The sequence below is a fragment of the Triturus cristatus genome, chromosome 1_2, assembly GCF_964204655.1.
Source record: "Triturus cristatus chromosome 1_2, aTriCri1.1, whole genome shotgun sequence".
Classification (NCBI taxonomy): domain Eukaryota; kingdom Metazoa; phylum Chordata; class Amphibia; order Caudata; family Salamandridae; genus Triturus; species Triturus cristatus.
This window is the reverse complement of record NC_140580.1, coordinates 654313673-654335703: the sequence shown is the minus strand read 5'-3', so window position 1 is coordinate 654335703 and position 22031 is coordinate 654313673. Positions and strand designations below refer to the sequence as shown.

General features: G+C 43.9%; 1 protein-coding gene across 3 annotated transcripts in view; it reads left to right on the top strand.

Moving 5' to 3' along the window:
- Positions 1-22031, top strand: part of IGSF21 (immunoglobin superfamily member 21) — a 1330939-nt gene that overhangs the window by 672392 nt on the left and 636516 nt on the right. For all 3 annotated transcript variants that reach the window (XM_085608163.1, XM_085608171.1, XM_085608177.1), the window contains exon 3: positions 6215-6336. In XM_085608163.1, coding sequence (XP_085464289.1) covers positions 6215-6336 — 122 coding nt within the window. The remainder of the gene's footprint in view (positions 1-6214; positions 6337-22031) is intronic.

Sequence of the window (22031 nt, the reverse complement as noted above, 5' to 3'; positions counted from 1 at the left end):
TGATAGCATGATTGTTGTTATTATAACATATGCTGTTAAGAGACACTTTTTTCGGTTTCTGTTGGAGTGACCTACTTGTAGGACATTGCCCGTCAGACACACATCCTATGTATTCTGGAGCCTGAAGGAATATTTGTATCCGTTGCCTTCTAGAATGCTGTTCGACACAAAGTTATTTCACGGCAACTGCTTTTCTTGCCAATTTGTTAGACCTGGTGGCTCAGTCATCTCGTACGAGTACTTCTCAATATGGGGTGCTAACAACTATTTAATTTTGACTTAGAACAGCGCAGATACCTGGCAGGATCTAATATTTACATATGATTGACACTGACATATTCAATCTCAGGAGAAATGGAAGATGCATCAGGAATCAAACCCGAGACTTGCCAATTGAACATCTCAAAATCAGGTGTGCTAACGCACCAATCTCAATATTCTGAGACCTTTACATGTGTGCGGCCTCAAACAAGCATATGTTGCAACGTTTCGATGAGCAAACAGAAAATGTACCTCTGGTCAACAGTCAGCAACATGTTTCTGAAGACTGAATTAAAAATGTGTCATGAGCTCCTTGTCTTTTAACAGAAGGAATTTAGGGAGAATTGGCAAAAAGTTGTGTCGTCGTATAATTCCTTTGCATAAACCTGTTCTAAAGATCTTAGTATTGATATCTGTGTAATCTACTATTTAGCTGTCTAATCACTCATTCCCTTATTTAAACATCTTTGCCAGTAGACTATAAACATTGTCAAATCCACTAAAACATTTTTGTTGTAATTTTATCAGGTTTGACCAATATGTTTAAAATGGTCAATAAATCACTTTCTTTTATTGTATTGGCTCTAAGAAAACCTCTGCCCCACAACTAGAAATGTTAGCCCTGCCTCCATTTGCTGACCTGTCAGCAGACACCAAGCTGGACCTACCTTGTCTCCCCCTCAATGTTTCCCTCGCCCCCAAATGTTTGGCCCTTGTTCCACCTCTTGTCACAGTAATTGAAACAAGGGAAATTATGATTTTTAAGCTGGTCTTGTTTACTAACTTGATCGCAAACAGACTGCTTTCGAAAATCCTTACGGGGCTTAAAATACCTGCTAAAATACCTGGTACAGAAAGTTATGTATGTTCAGCATATTTCTGGTGAGATAGCTTTGGTGATTGACACTGTTGCTGAAGAGACGTGTAAGCAATCTCTGGTGAAAGTTTGAATTATCATAAAATAGCTCAGAGGCAAAAAGTGTCTACGTAGCGCAGCAAGGCAACTTGCTGTGCTGCATTGCGGGGAAAGGTGACAACAGAAATGCACCATATTTACAAAGATATGTCACATTTCTGCTGCCACCTTGTGCTGGTTCACTGTGTGCTGCCTAGTGCCAATGCAGGTGCCCTTGCACCATGGTGAAAGGGTGCCTGTGTTATGAGCAGGATTGTTTTTGTGCTGATCGAGACACCTACCTGCACAGAAACAATCCTTAACCCCTTCCCCGCTCATGACGGAACCACTCCGTCATGAGCCACGGTTGCCGTGTGCTCATGACGGAGTGGTTCCGTCATGCTGCGACCGTTGGTGGCCGCTCTGCCCACGCGGCGCTGTTTCCCCGCCTGTGCAGGGGGACAATGCAACTGGGCGGAGTCATGATGGAACCACTCCGTCATGAGCACAGCTCAACCGTGGCTCATGACGGAGTGGCTCCGTCATGAGCACAGCGCCACCGCGCTGTCCCCCCACACCCCCCAGCGCTGCGGCAGAATTCCCGCCGCAGCGAAGGGGTTAAAGACATTTTTATTTTTATTCAGAATGCATCAAACCTAGAAAAGGAAGTAACGAGGAGAAAGTAAGATATTTCTCCTCATTACGCCTGGGTCTGTGAGGCGTATCATTTTGACCATTCCCAGGTTTACAACTCTTTGTAAATGTGAGAAGCTCCAAAACCCATGGTACGCCTCCCTGCTGCAAGGTAACGAAGGTAGTGAAATGCGCTAACTTGGATTTACTAATCCACACAAAGTCAATGGCTTAGTAAATCCCAGTTTAGGGCTTGCGTTTTCTTGCGTCGCCTTGCATGACTCAAGGGCAGTGCAAGCCCTTAGTAAATCTGGCTCCTAGTGTGCAACGTGTAAGTCAATCTCAGATTTCAATTTTAAAATGGTACTTCAGTGGGCGAATGCTTTTATTGTTAGGACCCTTTTATTACCAAAACGTCTTAAGCTACAATCCTGATAAATTAACCCAGTAACTTATGTGTTCACTTCTAATAGCTCCATTTAACCCTCATGGTTAAGTATAACATAATCTTTCATTACTCTGAGGCTGAAAAAACGAGCTCCTTTGGGTTCTGACAAGCACAACATGAGTGTCAAAAATGTACTTTCTGTTCTGTACCATATGATTGATTAGTATTAGTACAGACAGAAATATCTGACATTCGTATATGGAACGTGCAGAACCTTCTATGTTGCAAACATACAAGAATTTAGAAAAGCAGAAACATGTTCACATTTACAAGAAAAGTTCAGGGAAAGGAATCCAGCTGGGTCCCTCTCGATGTCAGCACTGCTTGGAACACAGACCATAACTACGAGCCAGAAATATCTTTCCAACCTGTAATCTGGCTTTTGCAACCCTCTCACAATCTCAAATATCTTGAAAGAGGCCCCCCACCCTCCTATTTGTGATTCAGAGTGAAATATATCCATGGTTTGTGACCACAATTGTGGTTACAATCCATTGATCAGAACCCAGCACCTCAAAGGGGGTGATAGCTGATTCACCAAGGAGAAGCCGTCCGCCGGTGGGACCTCTTCCTCTTTGGGACTCCTGACTGCGGCCTCTGGGGTGATGGCCAGAGGAAACTGCCTCCTCTTCCCCACACCTTCCTGACTGGCAACCTGTTTTTAAAGCAGGTCTGGTCCCTTTAAGGGCGTGAACTGCATTAGAAAAATGGTTCCCATTTGGGAATGAAAATGAAGGGGCATATGTCTGCTGCCCCTTTCTAGCCTCCATCCTTACATTTGCTGACAATCACAAGGGGTGACACATTTTAACCTGCTCAATTAACAATCATTAGGCAGTCGTTTTGTGACCCCCTGAGAAAGTACAAGCTAGATGTGAGATGTGACCTATCACTGCATAGTTCGTATTGCACATTGCATCCCCTTTCGCAAACCAGTTGGCATGCAGATGGCACATCCATGGTTTGCGAATGAAAATACTACATTAGATTCCTATTCTTTTTTTTTCCAATTTAATTGCTCATCCATTGACCAATTAGATTTTCTCTCTGTGCTCAGGTGATACTCATTGGCTGTTTGCTTGTCAAGTAGAATGGCTGCTGCTAACATGTCTGTTGACTTGCTATGTACTCCAGGAATACATGGGGAATCGTGCAGGAAGGCATGGAGATGCGTGGGACATCATGAATTGCAGCACACATTCAGGGAAGCCGACAACTCTAGATGGCTGATATTACAGTGTAGAATGCACTTCAGCACTATACTGACAGTGGAAGCCTGAAATTGACATATTTTGTCCATAATTTTGCCTACATCTAGACAAATAACGTTACAGACTCTTTATCTGATCACTAATTTTAGATGTTATGCTTATGTACCATCATCTGCAGGTTGTGGCCCACACCTATAAGTCAAGTGAGTGTCAATAACAATGGTTATTGTAGAGTTCCTTGGCCAATAATGCTACTTTAGGCTTCCTAGGACCAGGCCTAGATTCAGGACCACAGTGAGTCACACAGTCTGACTGCCAATGCCTGCGTCATGTCAGACTGCCCACTGCTGAAGCAGAAACTCACATTTCTCACCTGTACCAACTCCACATACTTCACACAGTGCCAGCTTATCATACTGCCCACTCCAGCCACTTTCTGTTCTGACACAGACACACCATCCTCTCACAATATCCAGAGTGTCTGCTAGTCACACTGACAACTGGTGGCAGTTTCTCTCTCTGAAATCCAGTGGCAGTCTGTCACATTGCCCAAAAGGACCAAATTCGCACATTAGACAGTCTAGCAAGCCTCTCACACTGACCCCGGCTTTTTATGTGTAAGAACTTTTCGAATTAAGCAATGACATGGCCATATAAATAAATAATGAACAGTTAATACATCAAACACTGTAAAATGAGCAAAGAGCTGTAGTCAGTGCTGTCTAGGTTTTGTAAAAATAAACTTTCAAAGGCGGAAGTAACACAATTAATGTTATTTATATACAGCGGATTGCAGTTATCTAACATTACAGAAAGGACAACACATAGACACATAAAATAGCTCAATGGGACTTTTCCCATTCCAAGAGGATCCTTCTTAGGGTGCAATATTCTCCATCGACGGGTAGCGAGTCAAGGCTTAACATTAAGAGCGACATATCAAACAGATAAAGGGGTCCCCTGATTTTAATAAGAGTGGGACAGGGGAATACCCCAAGAAAACAAAAAATCCAACACCAGCCTCCTCTACTACAAACAGTCACAAAAAAACAAATCTCAGATATTTTACTGCATATTAATGCTTCATCATTTATTATATACAGTTGGAAAATTATATTGATGTTGAGCTCATATAATATTCATAACATCATAAGGAGTACCAATTGACTCCTTTTCTCTTAACCTTCCATCGCACATGGATTTATATATGTATACATCTAAAAATGGAAATCACAAGGTGTTGCATGCAGCTCCAACCAACTTGCGTGTCTATTTGCAACAAGTACACCCTGTGGTACACACAAACCTGCCTAAATAGAAAACCCTTCACCAGAACATCCGAGTAGGGACCACTTACTGAACCATTGTGAAAAAATAAATAAAGTAATCAACCACGTGGTCATTAATTGTTGTCTTTGTATTTAAACAAAGAAAGTCCAAAAAAGTCTCTCCAGGTTTTACTCCTAAAGCACAATATTTTTCCTTAAGGAATAAGTCCAGTATGCTTGATAGGGCATATTATTATATTTACAGGTATTGCAATGTTACCCTGACACCAACTGGATTTGTATTAGCCCTTCTGGGCCCTGAGGAAGGTGAAGTCAGTGAAATGCGTGTCGGAATGAACTTAATATGAATAATTGATTGAAGAACGACAACGGTGGTTAGAATAGATTTCTAGCAAAGGAAAAATATTGATAAGTGAAGAATGTAAAATAACCAGACTATGTAATGGGTTATAAAAAGATAAAGAGTGGGAAATTTCACATTTGAAGACAATTTCCATACATATATGACATTTGATAATAGTATAATTAAAGAAACAAGTTTTTGTTGAACACAGTCATTTGAAATATATGTATAGAGGTGATTTTTTATTTTAAGTGCTGATTGAGTGAAGTATATGTTATGTGAGTGTATTTGATTTTAACTGTGTGATAAGACACAAAGAAAATATTCAAAAGTGATCAATTTTGACTACTTATGATGTTATGAATATTATACGAATTCAAGCTCCATATCATTTTACGAATTTATATAATAAATGATAAAGCATTCATATGCAGTGAAATATCCGTGAATTCTTTTTTGGGACTGTACATAAAAGAGGAGGTGGGTGTTGGATTTGATGTTAATATTAAGAGTGATCGTATCATTAATTGATCTGGAAAAGTTACAAAGTGCGCATCTGTGGCTGTATCTTACTGCACAGACGTTTCTGCTGAAGTTTGGTTAAGATGTTTTGCCCATCACATTCAAAAGAGCTAAGGCTAGAAGCAAGTTTTCAGGTAAGGGGTTGGCTGTTGGTCCTTGGAAATGACTTTTAGAGGTCAGTGTCCGGAAGTGCTTGGACAGGCATTCAGTCTATGACAGTGACCTTATGTAGGCCTGAATGGGTTATGAGAAGAGAAGTCAGAGTGGGTAGATGTGGGTGGATGTGCCAGAGACACACAGGGCCTAATTCTCAAAGGTAAACTCACATGTTTATGTTGTTTACTGTTTGTGTATTATTCACAAACTATGGATTTAATTTTACGAATAGTAATGTTATTACTGCAAACACTCCGCTCTTGTGGCGGAGACTCGGCACACAAAAACATAGGCCTATAATATCATTTTGTGTGTAGAGTTCTCCTCCTCGCCTTCAGAGTCTCCGCAAACACAAACATGTAAGGTTTACTATTGTGAACCGGGGCCACTGAGAGCTCTTGCAGCAGAGAGGTGTGTATTGATTCCCAGAAACTAATGTATGATATGTCTTGCCAGGTGACAGATGGCGGTACCATCAAACAGAAGATCTTCACTTATGATGCCATGTTCTCTACGAACACCTCACATATGGAGAACTACCGCAAGAGAGAAGACCTACTGTACCAGTCTACTGTGCGGTAAGAAAGTACTAAGTGCACTCTTGTACAACTGTGCAATGATATAAGTTATATCACCTTATTGTGTATTCATCCAATGTGTAAAGGCATCTGTCAGAAATACCGAACTTCCTCCAGGGGTAGTGTTGTCAATTCTAAAGGGTTGAGGCTAAATTGAAGAAGGGTACAGAATAAGAGGACTGAAGAACAGAGTAATCAAATCATTTTGTGAAATTTTAAATCCTTGGAATTATCGTAAGGTTGGCATAAAGTCAGGTGTGACTGGCTCTGCTCAGCTATCAGACTTTGAGAAATCATTTGATATTATTAAAACCCATTCCTTCTGTGTAACAAAATCAAATAATTGATAAACATGGAAAGAAGGTAACACCAGGCTGGAATGGAGTGGCTGGGAATGGAGAACCGAAATATCAGGAGTCAATTAAGTAATATATCTGTAGTTATGGAAATTAAGAACTAGAAGACCGGCGCAGATATAGAAAGTTTGAACAATTAGGTATTATCCAAGATCTATTAGACATAAAGAGGGAATTTACTGGACTCAATCCAGGTGAATATTTTTGCAATGGCTTGTTCATAAAATAAAATAGTTTATTTTATGATTTATCAATGTACCTGTGACATATCAGAAAACATTTACTAACCACAATTTCACACAATAAATTACCATTTCAAAAGAAAACTTTGCAAGCTAGTAAAAATAGTAAATTTTATGATTTAATCATGGAAATATTCTTTGAACATAGATTCTTCTAAAAAATATCATGTATTGCTTACAGTTAACCCCCCCCCACCCAATTTATTCTCCAAATTCACATATTTTGCCACATATACTCAAGTATTTCTTACATTTTCTTTTTGTCACATTTTGAGACTAACAAGCAGTTCAATGCTGTTTTCAACTTAGGAAAGATTCTTCCAGAGCATAGATTTGAAAAGAAGTCATCACCCTTTAAAACTTATATGAATAGTTTTACATATTTATTTAATGGCTTATAGATGAATACTTGTGTTTGCTAAGTAAGTAGTGCGCAGTTAAATACTAAAAGCCTTAGGGGTCTATTAGGATGGCGGTCGGAAAATCTCCCCGACCGCCATGGTAGCGGGAAAAGACCGCCTGAGAGGACCGTGGCATAACCGCCGGTCCAATTAGGATGCTCCGCAGTCAAAATCCGACTGAGGCAGTCGGATTCTGGCGATTAACATTGCAGCGTTTGCTGCTGCCAGCAGCACCGCCGCTGTGTGAAAAGGAGCATGTGATGCATGTCACTGCACTGCGTGGCAGGCACTGCACAGTGCCTGCCACCTAGTACAGGGACATGATGGTACCCCCCCAGTGCACCCACATAGCTCCCCAACACATTGGGGGCCCGTAATGGGACCCCAGAGACATTCTCCGCATGCCTTTCCATGGCGGTTCCAACGCCGCGGAAAGGCTGGCTACCGCCGGCATCATAATCATGCTGGAGGAGCCTGGTCTTTCACCGGCATCATTGTAGTGGTCCAGTTCCGCCCGCTAGGCATGCGTGCGGACTGGTACCAGCGGAAAAGTGGCGGGCGGAGATTCTCCCCGCCGCGGTCGTCACTGCCATGCTAATGGGACCGGCGGTTTTCAGGGTTGCGGAGGATGTCCTCCGCCGGTCCGGCAGCTGCCACCGATGGCCTGGCGGCGGCCATCCACCCACCATCTTAATAGACCCCTTATTTAGAGTTTGGTGGCCGGACAGTCAGCAGGGCAGCAGCTGTATCTACTTTCCTGCCCTTGCAGAAGACCCATCGCCATATTTAGAAATCTCTGCCAACCCAGAATCAGAGATGTTTATTCCATCAGCAGAGCCGTCATTACAGCCGCTCCATTGAAGGCACTGAAAACTTTACTGGGACTTCGCCACTGTTGACAATAGTGCTCAGAATATATTTTGCCTTCCAAAATCAGACTCCCAACGCAGGAGTTTGTTTTAAAAAAACAAAAAAATAATGTCCCTGACATGTTTGGATTATTATCCCAGACTGCGGGAGTTATTTTGTTTGTTTTCCTGTTCGTGACTGCCAGTCTTTCTCTGGTGGTCCTGAACAGGAAAAAGTATGTTGGTATGTCCGTCCTAAATAGGGCAAATGGTCTCAGGTACTTTGAACGACGGCCCAATATAAGGTCAGATATCGGTTAAAGGGTTCCACGAGAGGGGCCAGTGGAGGCTCTGCCTGGAGAGCATGGTGGTTCACCTGCCTCTACATAGAGCGGGCTGAACTCGAGCTTGGCGGACTGGGTACCCTGTGTGCCAAAGTCAAATATGGACTTATTTTTCCAGCTTCCAGGACAGTGACAGGAAAACACTCCTCACAGTCATCCCCTGGGCTGTAAAGATTGGTATCAACCTTCTTCTTATTAACAAAGCGTATTGCCTCAAAGAGGAACATACATAAGTATTCAATGTCCTAAATACAGCAGGTACAATAGTAGATTAATTAGGACTTTGTGTCACCTTACAAATGTGGTCCCCCCCATAGGGAGGCCATTTAGTCTATCATGAGTAATATACTTAGCAGTTTAGGAGTTCCTGCACCCTTTCAAAGTTGTCCCTGACAGGGTGTAAATTCACTCTTAACATGGGTCACATGCTTGCTAACTTCCAGAGCTTTTGTACTATATAAATTTTGCTCACACATTGAAAATTTTTACCAAATCAAAAAGTGGCAAACGGCAGTGGAAGACTCAATTCCCACTAGCGACGTCTGACGTCAGCCTAGTATTTTCTCAGAAAATCTTCAATTATGGTATTTTCTATACCGTTTGTATAGATTTTGTAATGTATAGATTACATCCACTGGCATCCTGGCTCTAGTCCATAACCAAATACAGAATCAGGTGGAAGCCTGGGTAAGCTGAGGATGCAGTCAGATCTTTATTGCCTTTATACATTGAATATATGTGTTGCTCGTAAAGTTTCACTGGAAGATTATTCTAAAACACTGTAGGTGGGAGCAAAGAGCCTCTACTTTCCAGGAGACAACTTTGCACACCTTGGACTTGTAGCTTTAGAGAGTCGACAGGCATTAGAAGGGGGCCAGGCAGTAAAGGTTGAAACAATCAGCTAGAGAGGATGACATATTATATTCATGGTTTTATGGATCTTTCATTAAGAGTTATGCTAATTAGGTTCTTTAGCTAGTAACCAGTGCAAAGTAACCAAGGCTGGGGTGACAATGTCTGTTAAACGGAGTTTCTGCAAGACCCCGCCAGGGGTATTTTAGACAAGGGGTAACTTACATAGCACCTTAAAAATGAAAAAAGAGTTAAGATCCCCATGGAGATTTAAAGCTGGCAGAAGTAAGTCTGGGCTACTGCATTAATCTCAGGGATCAAAGCTGATTCAAGAATACATTTTTATCCCCACATTCTTTACTTAAAGATACAGAGTTGGCAATAAGTCCAAAAAAATGAACTATTGTAGTTCAATACTAAGGTCTCATGAAAAGTGATTATGATATTGTTCTATTCCTATTCAAGTTTAGATGGTTATGGCACATGCGGACATCAGCCAGGAGTCATTGTTGAAATTATCTGTAGTTCTTTGACCCAGTTCTCTCATTCTTTCAACCTGTACGGCTGATGAGTATGTCTTTGTGATTCCGAATTAAGGGCCTTGTTTAGAGTTTGGCGGACACTGAACTCTATCAAAGAAATTGGTGGATTTCTTGTCTACTATATCTAAAGTGCATTATATTCAGTGGGTTTCTAAATACGATAGATAGGGCAAATAACACATTTTTGACAGTCTACTCTGGCAAGCTCTAAAGAAGGGCCTCAGTATTTTAAAGACCATCCTCAAATGGTAGGTGTAGCCTTTGAGACATGAACGAGCAGGAGTTCACCTCTTTAAATGGGTTCTCTCATTAAACATGTACACCCAGTAGAGTTATGCAATAGAAGAATGAAGGCAGCACTTTTAGGTCTTAGAATAATTATAACCCATCATATTTAACACAACATTGCAGTTAGGTAAGACCTTACCAGATTTCGCAGAAGCAACACGTCCTCTCCTAGTAATCCATGAAAAGCAAACTCTACAGAAGAGACATTATTTCAAAGAAGGGAGGGTTGGTTCTAGTTAGACCTCCAACAATGTCAAACTGAAAACAATTGTGAAACAGAGCTGCATTAGTAAACATAGATACAGAAGAGAAGGAAACCAAAGGCTCTGATATTTACTAAGCTTTCTCGCATAAGGTAAAGTGATGCAAAGAAATGCAAAGCATTGTGTCAATTTACTTATCATTATAATAGATACTAGATAACAGACACAGGCACTGTGCAAAATTGCTGTACAAGTGCAGATCACTTCTCAGAAATAACCCTGAAAGATTGGCTAGAAAAATGAACATATGATGCAACCTGGAGTAAAACCAGAAGAAGAGAATTAAGAGGATATTTACAAGAGAAGTGGCGGAGCATGTCGTTAGCCTCCTTGGGTTAATGACACGCTGTGCCACCTCAGAAATGCAGGGCTGCACCATATTTAGAAGATGGTGCAGCTCTGCGTTTCCCCCTGCGCTGGCGCTACACTTAGCAGTGTAACGCCAATGCCGGCACCCTTGAACCATAGTGCAAGGGTGTCTGCGTGCAGGGGAAGGTTGTTCATGGTCAGGAAGATCCCCCGTCCTGCACATAAACAATCTTGAAATGCCATTTTGTCACTTCGGAAGTTACAAAAAAGTTTTTGTTTTAAAAGATTGTTTATGTGCAGAAAGGGTCGCCTTTCTGAACATAAACAATACAAGCCGTTTTGCTTTTTCCATGAGTGTTGCACAAGGCAGCACACGTGGAATCAGCAAAAACAAGGAGAAATAAAGCATTTGTCCTCATCTCGCCAAGTTATGACCAACTTTTCCCTCGTCTTAATTTTGGCGCTGCCTCCGATTTACGTTGCCCTTGTAAATAGGGGACAGCGTCAAAATCAATGGGTGTTGCGGTGGAACGCCCTCCGCAACACCCACTGCCCACCTCTTTCACGCTAAGCATAGAGTGAAAGGGGCCTCATTTACAAGGCAGCATTAAGCCACGTTACGTGGCTTTACGCTGCCTTGTACATAAGGAAAACTCCTATTGCCTCGCGACATCGCAAAAAGTGACATTCCTGTGGCGATAGTGGCTTGTAAATATGCCCCTTAGAGAGCTAAAATAGGGAGCAATAGGAGCTATTCAATGGCACAGAAAACTACCGTGAAATGTAGAAAGGCACTGGAAGAAGCTAGTAAACGGCCATGTCTTAGGACGAGGTTGCTGTGAACACAGCACAGGCTTGATACAGGAGGCTTCAGGCAAAACTCATAACATGAATGCTGACAGCAAAGCATAAACGAAGACATGTGGAGGCTCAGAAGCTACAGCAAGATGATTGTCAACACAGAGCAGAGGTGGAGACAGGGCACCTCAGATTGATGCTTATTGTGGGAAGAAGATCCTATCACCAATTACCCTGCATCCGTATCCCTCCGCCGGACAACGGGACTGCCTACCATCTTAGAAGACACAAAAGCATCTCTCTGCATCTCACCACCAAACACTAAGAAGACTTAGCCACAGCACTTTAAAGTTCATTCGTCGGCCAAACAATCAAACATACCCATCCCCACTACAGCTCGCACTTCTTTGCAAACCAAGATAGACCCTGGACTGCAATGTAAATCTCAGGACTGCTTCGAAAACTAGCATTTGACTACCACTGCACTACGAAGTGACCACCGCATTTGTCGGTAACTTAACATAACATACAGTAGCAAAAGGCTTGAAAGGTAAAAATGGTTGTAAGGAATGGAGAACCTAGCAAGTTTCTGAGGGAAGAGGAAATGTTAAGAATATGACAGCAATGTACCTCAAGAGTGCAGCACTGAATGCAAGAACAGAGGGATGAGCTTCAGAGGGAAAGAGAAGACAAATTGGGAAATGCAAAAGCAGTGAGATTTAAAGAGCCCTTGCCTTCAAATGTCTGCCATTGTGGGGGCTATAGGCTAACGTTAGATCCTAAGGGGGACTTTATTGGCTTCCTCAAGTAGACTGCGATTGCCTGGCTAGTGCCGGTGAGAAGCAGTCAGTGGTGCAATTCAGATGATTTTCGTAAAAAAAGCGTAAGTGCGCTTTCAGATCAAACAGGCTGATCTTGATTTGAAGCCCAATGCACCTGCAGGCGAATAAGAGCCCCACCTCCGCCACTGGATCCCAGCAAATGCAAGAAACCAGGGCCGGACTGGGATCGCAAACCAGGCCTGGCAATTACGTCCATCCGGCCCCTGGGAAGGGTGGTGTAGCGGCAACACTGCTGCTGCGCTTTTGATGCAAGTGGCCTATTTTGCAGCACTGCTGCAAAACCAGCCCCAAGTAGCAAATTAGGCCCCCACTGGTCCAAACCGGACCCCATCTTTCCGGCCCACCGGGGAAACGGCCAGTGCCCGATACGGCAAGTCTGGCATTGCAAGAGATCAGATTCAATGGAGATTGTAGTTTGTAGAAAGTTTTTCTTACATCACAGATCAATTGCCGGGTGTTCCAAATATAGTGAAAGCTCATGAGATGGATACATTTCCAGTGATTTGCAAGAAACAGTACAAAAGGAAACAAAAGAAGGTAAGTAACTACTGTGTGCAATGTATGGGTGCCTTGTGGTTTTGTGGATTACCAGTCACTCAGCCTAGTAACAAAGTGGCAGATTCCAGACAGGTAGTGGCTGCTGCCTGCCTGGGTGCACCGTCACTTGAGAGCTTTCATAAGCAATGACTGTTGTGAGTTTGGACACAATGACATTTGGACATTGCCTTCAGGAGGCTGTGATTATTTGTATTGTATTGTATTGTAATTGCATTTATATAGCGCTTACTACCCCTAACGAGGCGTCAAAGTGCTTTTTCGGCGAATAGCACGCTACTCAGGAACCCATAAAGGATTAGTGGTGAATTAGTGTGGTGAAAGAACGAAAGTCATTTGAGCGGTGGATGTGTTAGTCAGTTATTTGAATTGAGAAGGATAGTGGGGGGATAGAAGAGGGAAAAAGATTTGCCTTTATACAGTGCGTGCTACCCCTCCTGGGGTGCAAAAGCGCTCTTTTGGTGAGTAGCATGCTAGTCAGGATCCCATAGAGGACTATTGGTAAATTAGTAGAGTGAAATTTGAAAGTAATTTGAGTGGTGGATATGTTAGTCAGCTATTTGGCTTGAGAAGGATAGCGGAGGGATAAAAGAGGTAAAAAGGTTTGCATTTATATAGTGCTTGCTACCCCTGATGAGGTGTTGAAGCGCTTTTTCAGTGAGTAGCACACTACTCCAGAACCCATAAAGGATTAGTGGTGAATTAGTATAGTGAAATATGAAATTAATTTGAGTGGTGGACATGTTAGTCTGTTATTTGGTTTGAAAAGGATAATAGATGGATGTTTTGGAGCTCATAGCAGTAGGAGTAGGCTTGGGATAAGTAAAAGGAAGGTGGAGCTACAAGAACCAGAGGGAAGGGTTTCAAAAGTCTTGTTTTGGGGGCTCGGAATAGTAAAAGAGGTATAAGATGATGCAAGGAGGGGTAGAGTAGGGAAGAGTCTAGAAAGGGTTGTTTTGCAGATCATAGTACTGCTATGGGGTTTGGGATGAATGAGAGTGTGGAGGTAGAGGATATATTGATAGAGGTATAGGGTGAGAAATAGGGTGGTGCATTGCATATGCTGAATTAGAAGAAAAGTAATAAATATAGAGATCCATAAGTACATGTAAGGTATATAGATGCATAAAGGAAGGCAGTATATGTAGATTAATGATGCACTAAATAAACTCTTATTTCAAGTGTTGTTGTGCATTAAATACATTTTTATATATATATATATATATAATGCATATACACAGAAGGATATGCTGTATATTTCTGTTTGCATATAGTCGTTATGTGGGGAAGAGACAATTCTTGAGTAGTTTTCTGAAGATAAGATGGTTATCATGAATCTAATGTTGGCAGGTAAGGAGTTCCATAGTTTGGATGCTTGAACAGAGCAAGTATGTGCGGCCCATGTTTTTTTGTTGTATGTTGGGCTTTTAATACAAGGTGCCACTGTAGAATGGAGGTTCCTATGTCTTTTTTTTAATAATTCTTTTTATTGAACAATGAATCATTTACATAGGTACATCGAGTGTTCATAATATTGATTTTACACACGCAGAGTCAATCAGCTAATATCATTACAATTCAACTGTAGCATTTTATGGTGAATCATTGACATCCAGTTCAGGCAGTGTTGGGGGTGGGCATATTTTCCCGCTATAGACATTCCAAGCAGTCCAAATGGAGACCTATTTTCGGGGCAGCCTCTTGCCAGGTACACTATTTTCTCTCTGAACATGCACCAGCCCATGTCTCTCATCCAGGCCCAACTACTGGGGCATGGTCGGCGCCCCAAAGCTGTGCAATATTACGCTTGGCTATCATGAGGCCCAGTGTCACCCAGGTTTTCTGTACTACATTAAGGTCTGTGGGCTCCCACACATTTAGGAGGCACCTTTTGGCCTCCAAGCGAACGGTCATGTTCAGTGCGGCACTCGCAATTGCTTGCACATCTCGCCAGTATCGTTGTGTGAGGTCACAATCCCATAGGATATGTAAGAAGGTTCCCATCTGCCCGCATCCCCTCCTGCACTCTCCACCTTCTGCCCTCCCCATTTTCACCAGACAGGGGCCTGTTATGTACACTCTGTGTAAAATTTTTAACTGGGCGAGGCGTAACCTAGTTGATATTGCCACCGCTCGCGGGGACATCACTTCCTCCGTCCAGTCTTCATCGTCAAGGATTTTTCCGTCGTGTTCCCATTTTTCTCTTGTGCGGCTGAGCGGATCAGTCGTGTGGTTGATTCGTTTTTTGTACGTCAGTGAGATAGTTTTGGTGGGTAAGTATCCGTCCAGCAGTCTGTCCTCCAGTGGGGAGGAGTCTGGGAGTGTGACACCCTTCTGTATGTGGGTCTGCAGCGCATGTCGCACCTGCATGTATCTGAAGTGTTCTGTACTGGCTAGCTCGTACTCCCTCTGTAGGGAAGGGAAGGATTTGATTTCCCCTTTGGCCCAGAGATCTCCCACTCTCGAGATTCCAATTAGGTCCTACCTGTCGAAGCCCTTGGAAGTCCAAACGTTACCCAGGAGCTCAGAGTCCCATAGAGGGGTGGCCATTGTGATTTTGTTCTCCCAACCCAGACTGCGATTAGCTGCCTTCCACACCTGAACCGAGTGTCTGGTCGGTCCTGTCAGTAATTGCCCTCCAGTTTTGGAGTACAATGCCCTGTTATAATTCCCTCCAGGGAGTATCCATCGGTCCATGGCGCAGCCAGGGTCGTCAGCCCTCCTATAAGTACCGTGGTTTATAGCAGCGAGGTGGGCAGCCCAATAGTAGCGCTTGAGGTCTGGCAGGCTAATTCCCCCATCGTACCGCGTGAGTGTCAGTTTGGCGAATACTATTCGGGCCTTTCCCTTCCATAGCAGCGTTGTCTGTAAACTTTCTATCTCCCTGATATAACTTGCAGGGACTGGAGGTTCCTATGTTGAATATGTTTGGTGATTTTTTTTCCACTGAAGAGCGGTCCCGTTCCATGTATGACTTTGTGGGGGATACAAAGCAGCTTGAACGTGCATCTTCTGGCAACCGGTCACCAATGCAGGGCTTTCAAGGCAGGGAACATGTGGTCTTGCAGTTTTATATGTAAGAATTGTCTGGCAGCTGAGTTTTGAATTTGTTGCAGTCTTTTCATGGTCGTTAAAGGTGATTCGTGGTAGAGGCTATTGGCATAATCACTTTTGGACAGAACAAGGGAGATGGTAGCCTGGAGCTTGGATCCTAAATGGGGGAAAATTTGTTGCAGAGTTTTTATAGTAACAAAGATTAATCTTGCTAGTTTGTTCACTTGGGCATGCATTGGTAGCTTGGAGTTCATGATCACTCCGAGGTTTCTTACTTCCTTTGATACTTTAGATGGTGTTCTCAGATCATCAGGCCACGCAGTGAGCGAGTCATAATGTTTCCAATCACCACACGTCAGTATTTCTGTTTTGGAAGCATTCAATTTCAGATGGATCTACGTCATCCATTGATCTACGGCTCTGAGACAACTGAAAATTGACGAGTTTCCAATGTTTTTGGGGCATTACAGTTGAAGGAGTATTTGTGTATCATCCGCATAGTTATAGCACGTGAGTGAAATGGATTCATCAGTGCCGGTAATGACTTCATGTAGATGTTGAAAAAGTATGGGCAAGATGAAAGAGCCTTGAAGGACCCCTGCATTTGTGAAGTACGGTTTGGGGAGAAAGGGGGGGTATGGATGACATTAGTGTTGTTGAGAAGGTAGGATGCAATCCAGTCTAGAGCAATCCGCTATGTGCCGGCTTCGTAGAGTCTTTATATCAGAGTGTCATGGTCAATCATGTCAAAGGCAGCAGAGAGGTCAAAGAGAAGTAGCGCAACAACCCTGTTGCAGTCAACTTGGTTCTTTAGGTCATCCTCCTGGACGGAATCCCATTTGGAAGTCTGAAAGCATGGCATTATCTTCAATGAATTGTGACATCTGGGTGAATACTGCTCTTTCTATCAGTTTGCCCAGAACAGTTCCATTTATAATTTGTCCGTAGTTGTCAGGGTTCAGAGGGTCCAAGTTTGTTTTCTTCAGTAATGGGTGTAGGTAGGACTTTTTGAGTTCTTCTGGAAATATTCTGGTAGTTAAGGAATTGTTCATGATTCTTCTTACTGGAGCGGCAGCAGATGTTGTTAGAAGAATTGTCTTGAAGGTTTACCGTGGACACGGGTCAGAAGGGCCGTTGACCGGCCTGCTTGCTTTGACCAGAGCCATAAATTCATTGTGTGAAATGTGTTGAATGGAACAGAGAGGATGGGTTAGAGTATTCTTGGATTGTTGTTTTGGAAAAGGGTCAGCCCTGGTACTCTGCCTTTGTTTTAACTATGAGTCCAACGTGTATGCTGTGGAGGTCAGAGGATTCAACAGCCTATTATTTTGGGACTTGAGGACAGTCATTAATTCAGATATTGGAGTATGGATGCAAGAAAGATTGTAGGGGTGGAATTTGGAGGTTGTGATTGGTGGAGACAGCACAGCTTCAAGGCTGTAATTAAGGAGCTTCTAGGCTGCCTTGGGAGGTTCTGATTTACTGCCACAGTTTATTTTAGAGGTTCTGATTGGCTGGCATGGGGCATGTTAGGAGCTGTCATTAACTCACCCTCCCTGTGTATAATGCAGTTGGGTCAGGCAGTCGAGAGGCTGTCATTTGCTGGCTGATACATTGTGCAGTTTGTCTGCTATCTTTCCGGGAAGTGGGATGTTCCAGTTTGCAGACTGTCTCTGTAGCCAGACTATTATAGCCTCTTTGTGTGGTGCACATTAACTACAATAGTAAGGTGTATCTTGGGGCTGTCATTGGTTGCCCTTTCATGGTATAGTATGGAGGCTCACACTGGCTGGAGTAGCACGGCCCAGTTTGGAGGACATCATTTGTTGGTCGAAACAGTGGAGTTTGGAGGCTCTCATTAGGTGTCTTGTACAGTCTAGTTTGAGGCTGTCATTGAATGTTCTGGCACAGTGCACTTTACAGACTCTCTTTGGCTGAATTAGCACATCCGTGTTGAGGCTGTCATTGATTGGTCTGGCACAGTGCAGTTTGAAGGTTCTCATTGGCTTGACTAGAATAGTCCAGTTTGGATGGTGTTATTGGATGGTCTGGCATGGTGGAGTTTGTAGGCTCATTTTGGCTGGACTTGCAGGATCCAGTTTAAAGGCTGCCATTGCTTGGTCTAGTACAGTACAGTCTACAGGTTCTTTCGCTGGACCAGCACAGTCCAGTTTGGAGGCTCGCATTGGTTGGAGTAGCACAGTAAAGTTTGTAGACTCTCATTGTCTGGATTAGCACAGTCCAATTTGGAGTGTGTCACTGGTTGGCCTGCAAAATGCAGTTTGGAGTTTGTCTTTGGCTGGCCTACCATAGTCTATTTTAGAGGCTGTCATTGGTTGAAACCGCACAGTGCAGTTTGTATGCTCTTGTTGGCTGGCCTAGCATAGTCTAGTTTGGAGGTTATCATTAGTTGATCTAGCACAGTACAGTTTTTAGGTTCTCTTTGGTTGAATTAGCACAGTCCAGTTTGAGGCTATCATTGGTTGGTCTTGCACAGTATAGTTTAGAGGTTCTCGTTGTCAGCACTAGCACAACCCACTGTGGAGAATGTCATTGATTGTTCTGGCCTGGTGCATTGTGTAGGCTCTCTTGGCTACCATAGCACAAAACTGTTTAAAGGCTAGCAGTGATTGGTCTAGCACAGTACAGTTTGCGTGCTCTCTTTGGTTGAAGCAACACTGTCTAGTTTGTAGTGTGGTAGGCCAGCAAAATGTAGTTTGCGGTCTCTCTTCGTCTGGACTGTCACAGTCTAGGTTAAAGTCTGCCGTTGGTTGGTCCAGCACGGTGCAGTTTGGAGGCTCTAGTTAGCTGGACTAACATGGTCCTGTTTGGAGGTTGTGATTGGTTGGTCTGGCACAGTACAGCTTGGAGGCTGCAGGCAAGCTACACGCTGCAGAAGTCGGGTGCAGAGATGCAGCTAATTGCCTGTGAGCTGTTTAATGGAAATGAAATCACATCACCTCGGCTCTCCTCGCTCACCTTCTTCCGCGGCATCAATTTAATTTCACTGCCAAGAGCTGGAAAGAAATGATTTAACCTAATTTACTGCTTTCCCTCTCTATTTCTCCTCGCTCTCTCACTCCGACTCGTTTCTCTGTTTTTCTGTTTCTCTGTTTCCCGTTCTCATTCTGTCTACCACCCGATATTCATTCTTCAACCCTCTTTCTTACATCTGTTTTTTCTTTCTAAGGTACGGTAAGCTTTCCCCACCTCTCCCTCTGTACTCCCTCACTCCAGTCTCTATCATTCCTTGGAATAGGTGCCCTTCCATCCTTCCTTTCTCCAGCCCCTCGAATACCTCTGACTTCCTCAGACACGAGGGACTCTTCCAGCCCTACCATTCTTTAACAAAAACTGTTTTGCCCTGAAATCTCTTCACTGTGTTAATGCTTCTTTCAATCATTCTTGCTTTATCTACCTCAGAAGGATGATAGGCTCTGTTAGACTGGATTGTGAATGACAATCCCAGCCCTACCTGCCTTATGCAATATATTAATACTCCTGCACCTCTCTGAAGAGAATGATTGAGACTGAGTGAAATTGAGATTGATCAAGAGGATCTCCATGTGCTTGGATAGTTGTAGTTCAATATCTTGAACTCAAGTCACTCTTTTCGGGGATGGTCCAGCTTGAGTGTTTGATTTTATTTATTTATTGTCAGAACCTGTTTGGAGGGCCGCAGGGGATGCATGTGCTGCTGGGTCCAACCTTTGGGTAGGAGGCCTTTTGCTCTTTATGTCCCGGGGCCTGACCTGCTATGGATACTGATCAGCTGAGCCAAGTACTCATTCAGCACTCAGCTCTCAGTGGTAGCACGGTCTGAGCAGTCAAACTCATTGGGGAGGCGGGCAGGGTGAACACAGACTAGCAATCAATTCTAAATACGTTTAATAGCAGCAATTAATAACTGTCCGGTCAAATATTAGCTTTTTTGAAAAAATGAGTCTTTGTATACCAATAAAAACTAAAATACAACATTCACAAACAATACAACCGGTCCCCCAAGGTCAGGGCTCTAGTGTTTAAAAAGGTGGTTCCTGAGTCCCACTCCCCTCTTGCTAGCAGTTTATCCCCATTCACTATAGGCGGCATTCAGGTTAAGCCCCACTAGTTGTCCGAATCTCATAATTCTTACTCTGATTCTAATTAAAGTCAAAAGTGTTCCACCGCCGAAGCACTATATGGTATTCAATTTCCCCCAGGGCCCTATAGCCCATTAATCATTCTTCCTGGCATCAGCAGGACCAGTACGACCAGAGTCTCCAAGCATGCCCCCCCTCCATAGGTGCTGAAGCTACAGTGGCTGTCTCTGGTGAGTATTGCTCACATGGCCCTGCAGGGCAGTGGTTGGTGTCCTTGAATTCCTTACATGCGATCCTGAAGAGGGCAGCGGCCGGGTGTCCTTGACGCTCCTCCAATGCTTGTAAGGTTCCTTGGACCCTCCCCACAGGTGAGGTGGGAGGGAATTCAGTATTGCTGGTGCAGATCCTCAGTCTGGGCTTGGACCCGCATGAATTATCATGGCAGCCTCTTCCTCTCAATGACATTGTTGATCGTAGCATGCTCCTTATCGTTTCCTGGTAGCACCACCTAGCAGGAGAGGTCATCTCGCTCACTCCGTGCATGGGCTATGGCCTGTTCGGCATGGCACTAATCTTCACACCTGTCCCACCGAGCATAATGGCTCACCAACTTCACTCTTCGAATGGGCTATGACCTCATTGGCCCAGCAGTAATCGTCACGATGGCCCCACCTGGCACACAAGGTCGCCAAATTCCCTCTGCACATGGGCTATGACCTGATCAATGCAGAAGGTATCTCCTCAAACCTCACTTCAGAGATCCAGTCACCCTAATTTCCCTTGCTTCTTCCTCCTCTCTTCTTTTTCTCATTGGGCACACTGGTCTATGCAAGCAGGCAGGCACAAGTGCTGCAGGCTCCAGGGACAGGTGGTCTTAGATTCCATGGGCAATGTCCCCTCGCCCAGCTGGAAGACTGGCCGGCCTTAGCCTCCAGTCCTGGTCAGAAGCAGAAGTCTTGCAGTGCTTATGCTCCAAAAACAGCCTGACGGGCTGTTTGACAGTTGACAGTTTTGGGGGCTTCGATCTCTCCGTTCCAGATACCAAATGTGATTTAGGGTCTTAGTCTTTGGAGTTTATGTTGGCAGTCTGCTTCCTTTTGAAGTGCCCTCTCCTCTGCCCGGCCCTTCCTCCAGAAAGCAATCTGTCACAGCAGGAGCAACTCTGATAGCACCACAACGCAAACCACGGGAGTGACTCGAGTTCACACCTGGATGTCAGCCACAGTGATAGGGCCTCAGTCCTACTCTTATTATTCCATCATCAACCCCATCTCCTTCCTGAGATGTCCATAGGTCCCTTTCCAGTGACCTTTCTCTAAATCAAAGAGCACTTTTTAAAGTATAGGGAAGGGCCTGACTCTCCCTCCCCCCAGTACACCCTCTCCCTGCTCAAAGGAAGGGAACCCTACACAAGTCTGTCTGGGGAGGTTTCTCATTCTTCTCCAGTTAGCCCTGAGTTTCCGAAAATGAAATCCAGAATCTTTCTTGTATTGTACCATCCACAGGCATACGTACACCTGGCATATTCATATAACCTGCAAGCACTGCGCATCACTACATCTTCCATGTATTGTGCCGTTCATAGGCACACATAGACTGAGTACGTGCATATGAAACAACACTGCCTAGGACTGCATGCTAACCTGATAGAGGGCAATAGTGAGTTAAGCACACAGCAGCTGAACTTTAAATGAGTGAGCCTGTGGGCCTCACCATAGATAACAAGGCCTGGTCACTTCTACTGATTACTACATGCTCTGCTGCCACCACAGACCACATGCCACTTAACTCCTGGCAAAGGCAGTAGTCTTTCACCGCTATGAGTGTAGCAACTTAGGCACCTCTCCCTGTCTAAACAGATTGCAATCCGTGAGACAGGCCTATGCCATATCACACACACATAATCCCTCTCGACTACA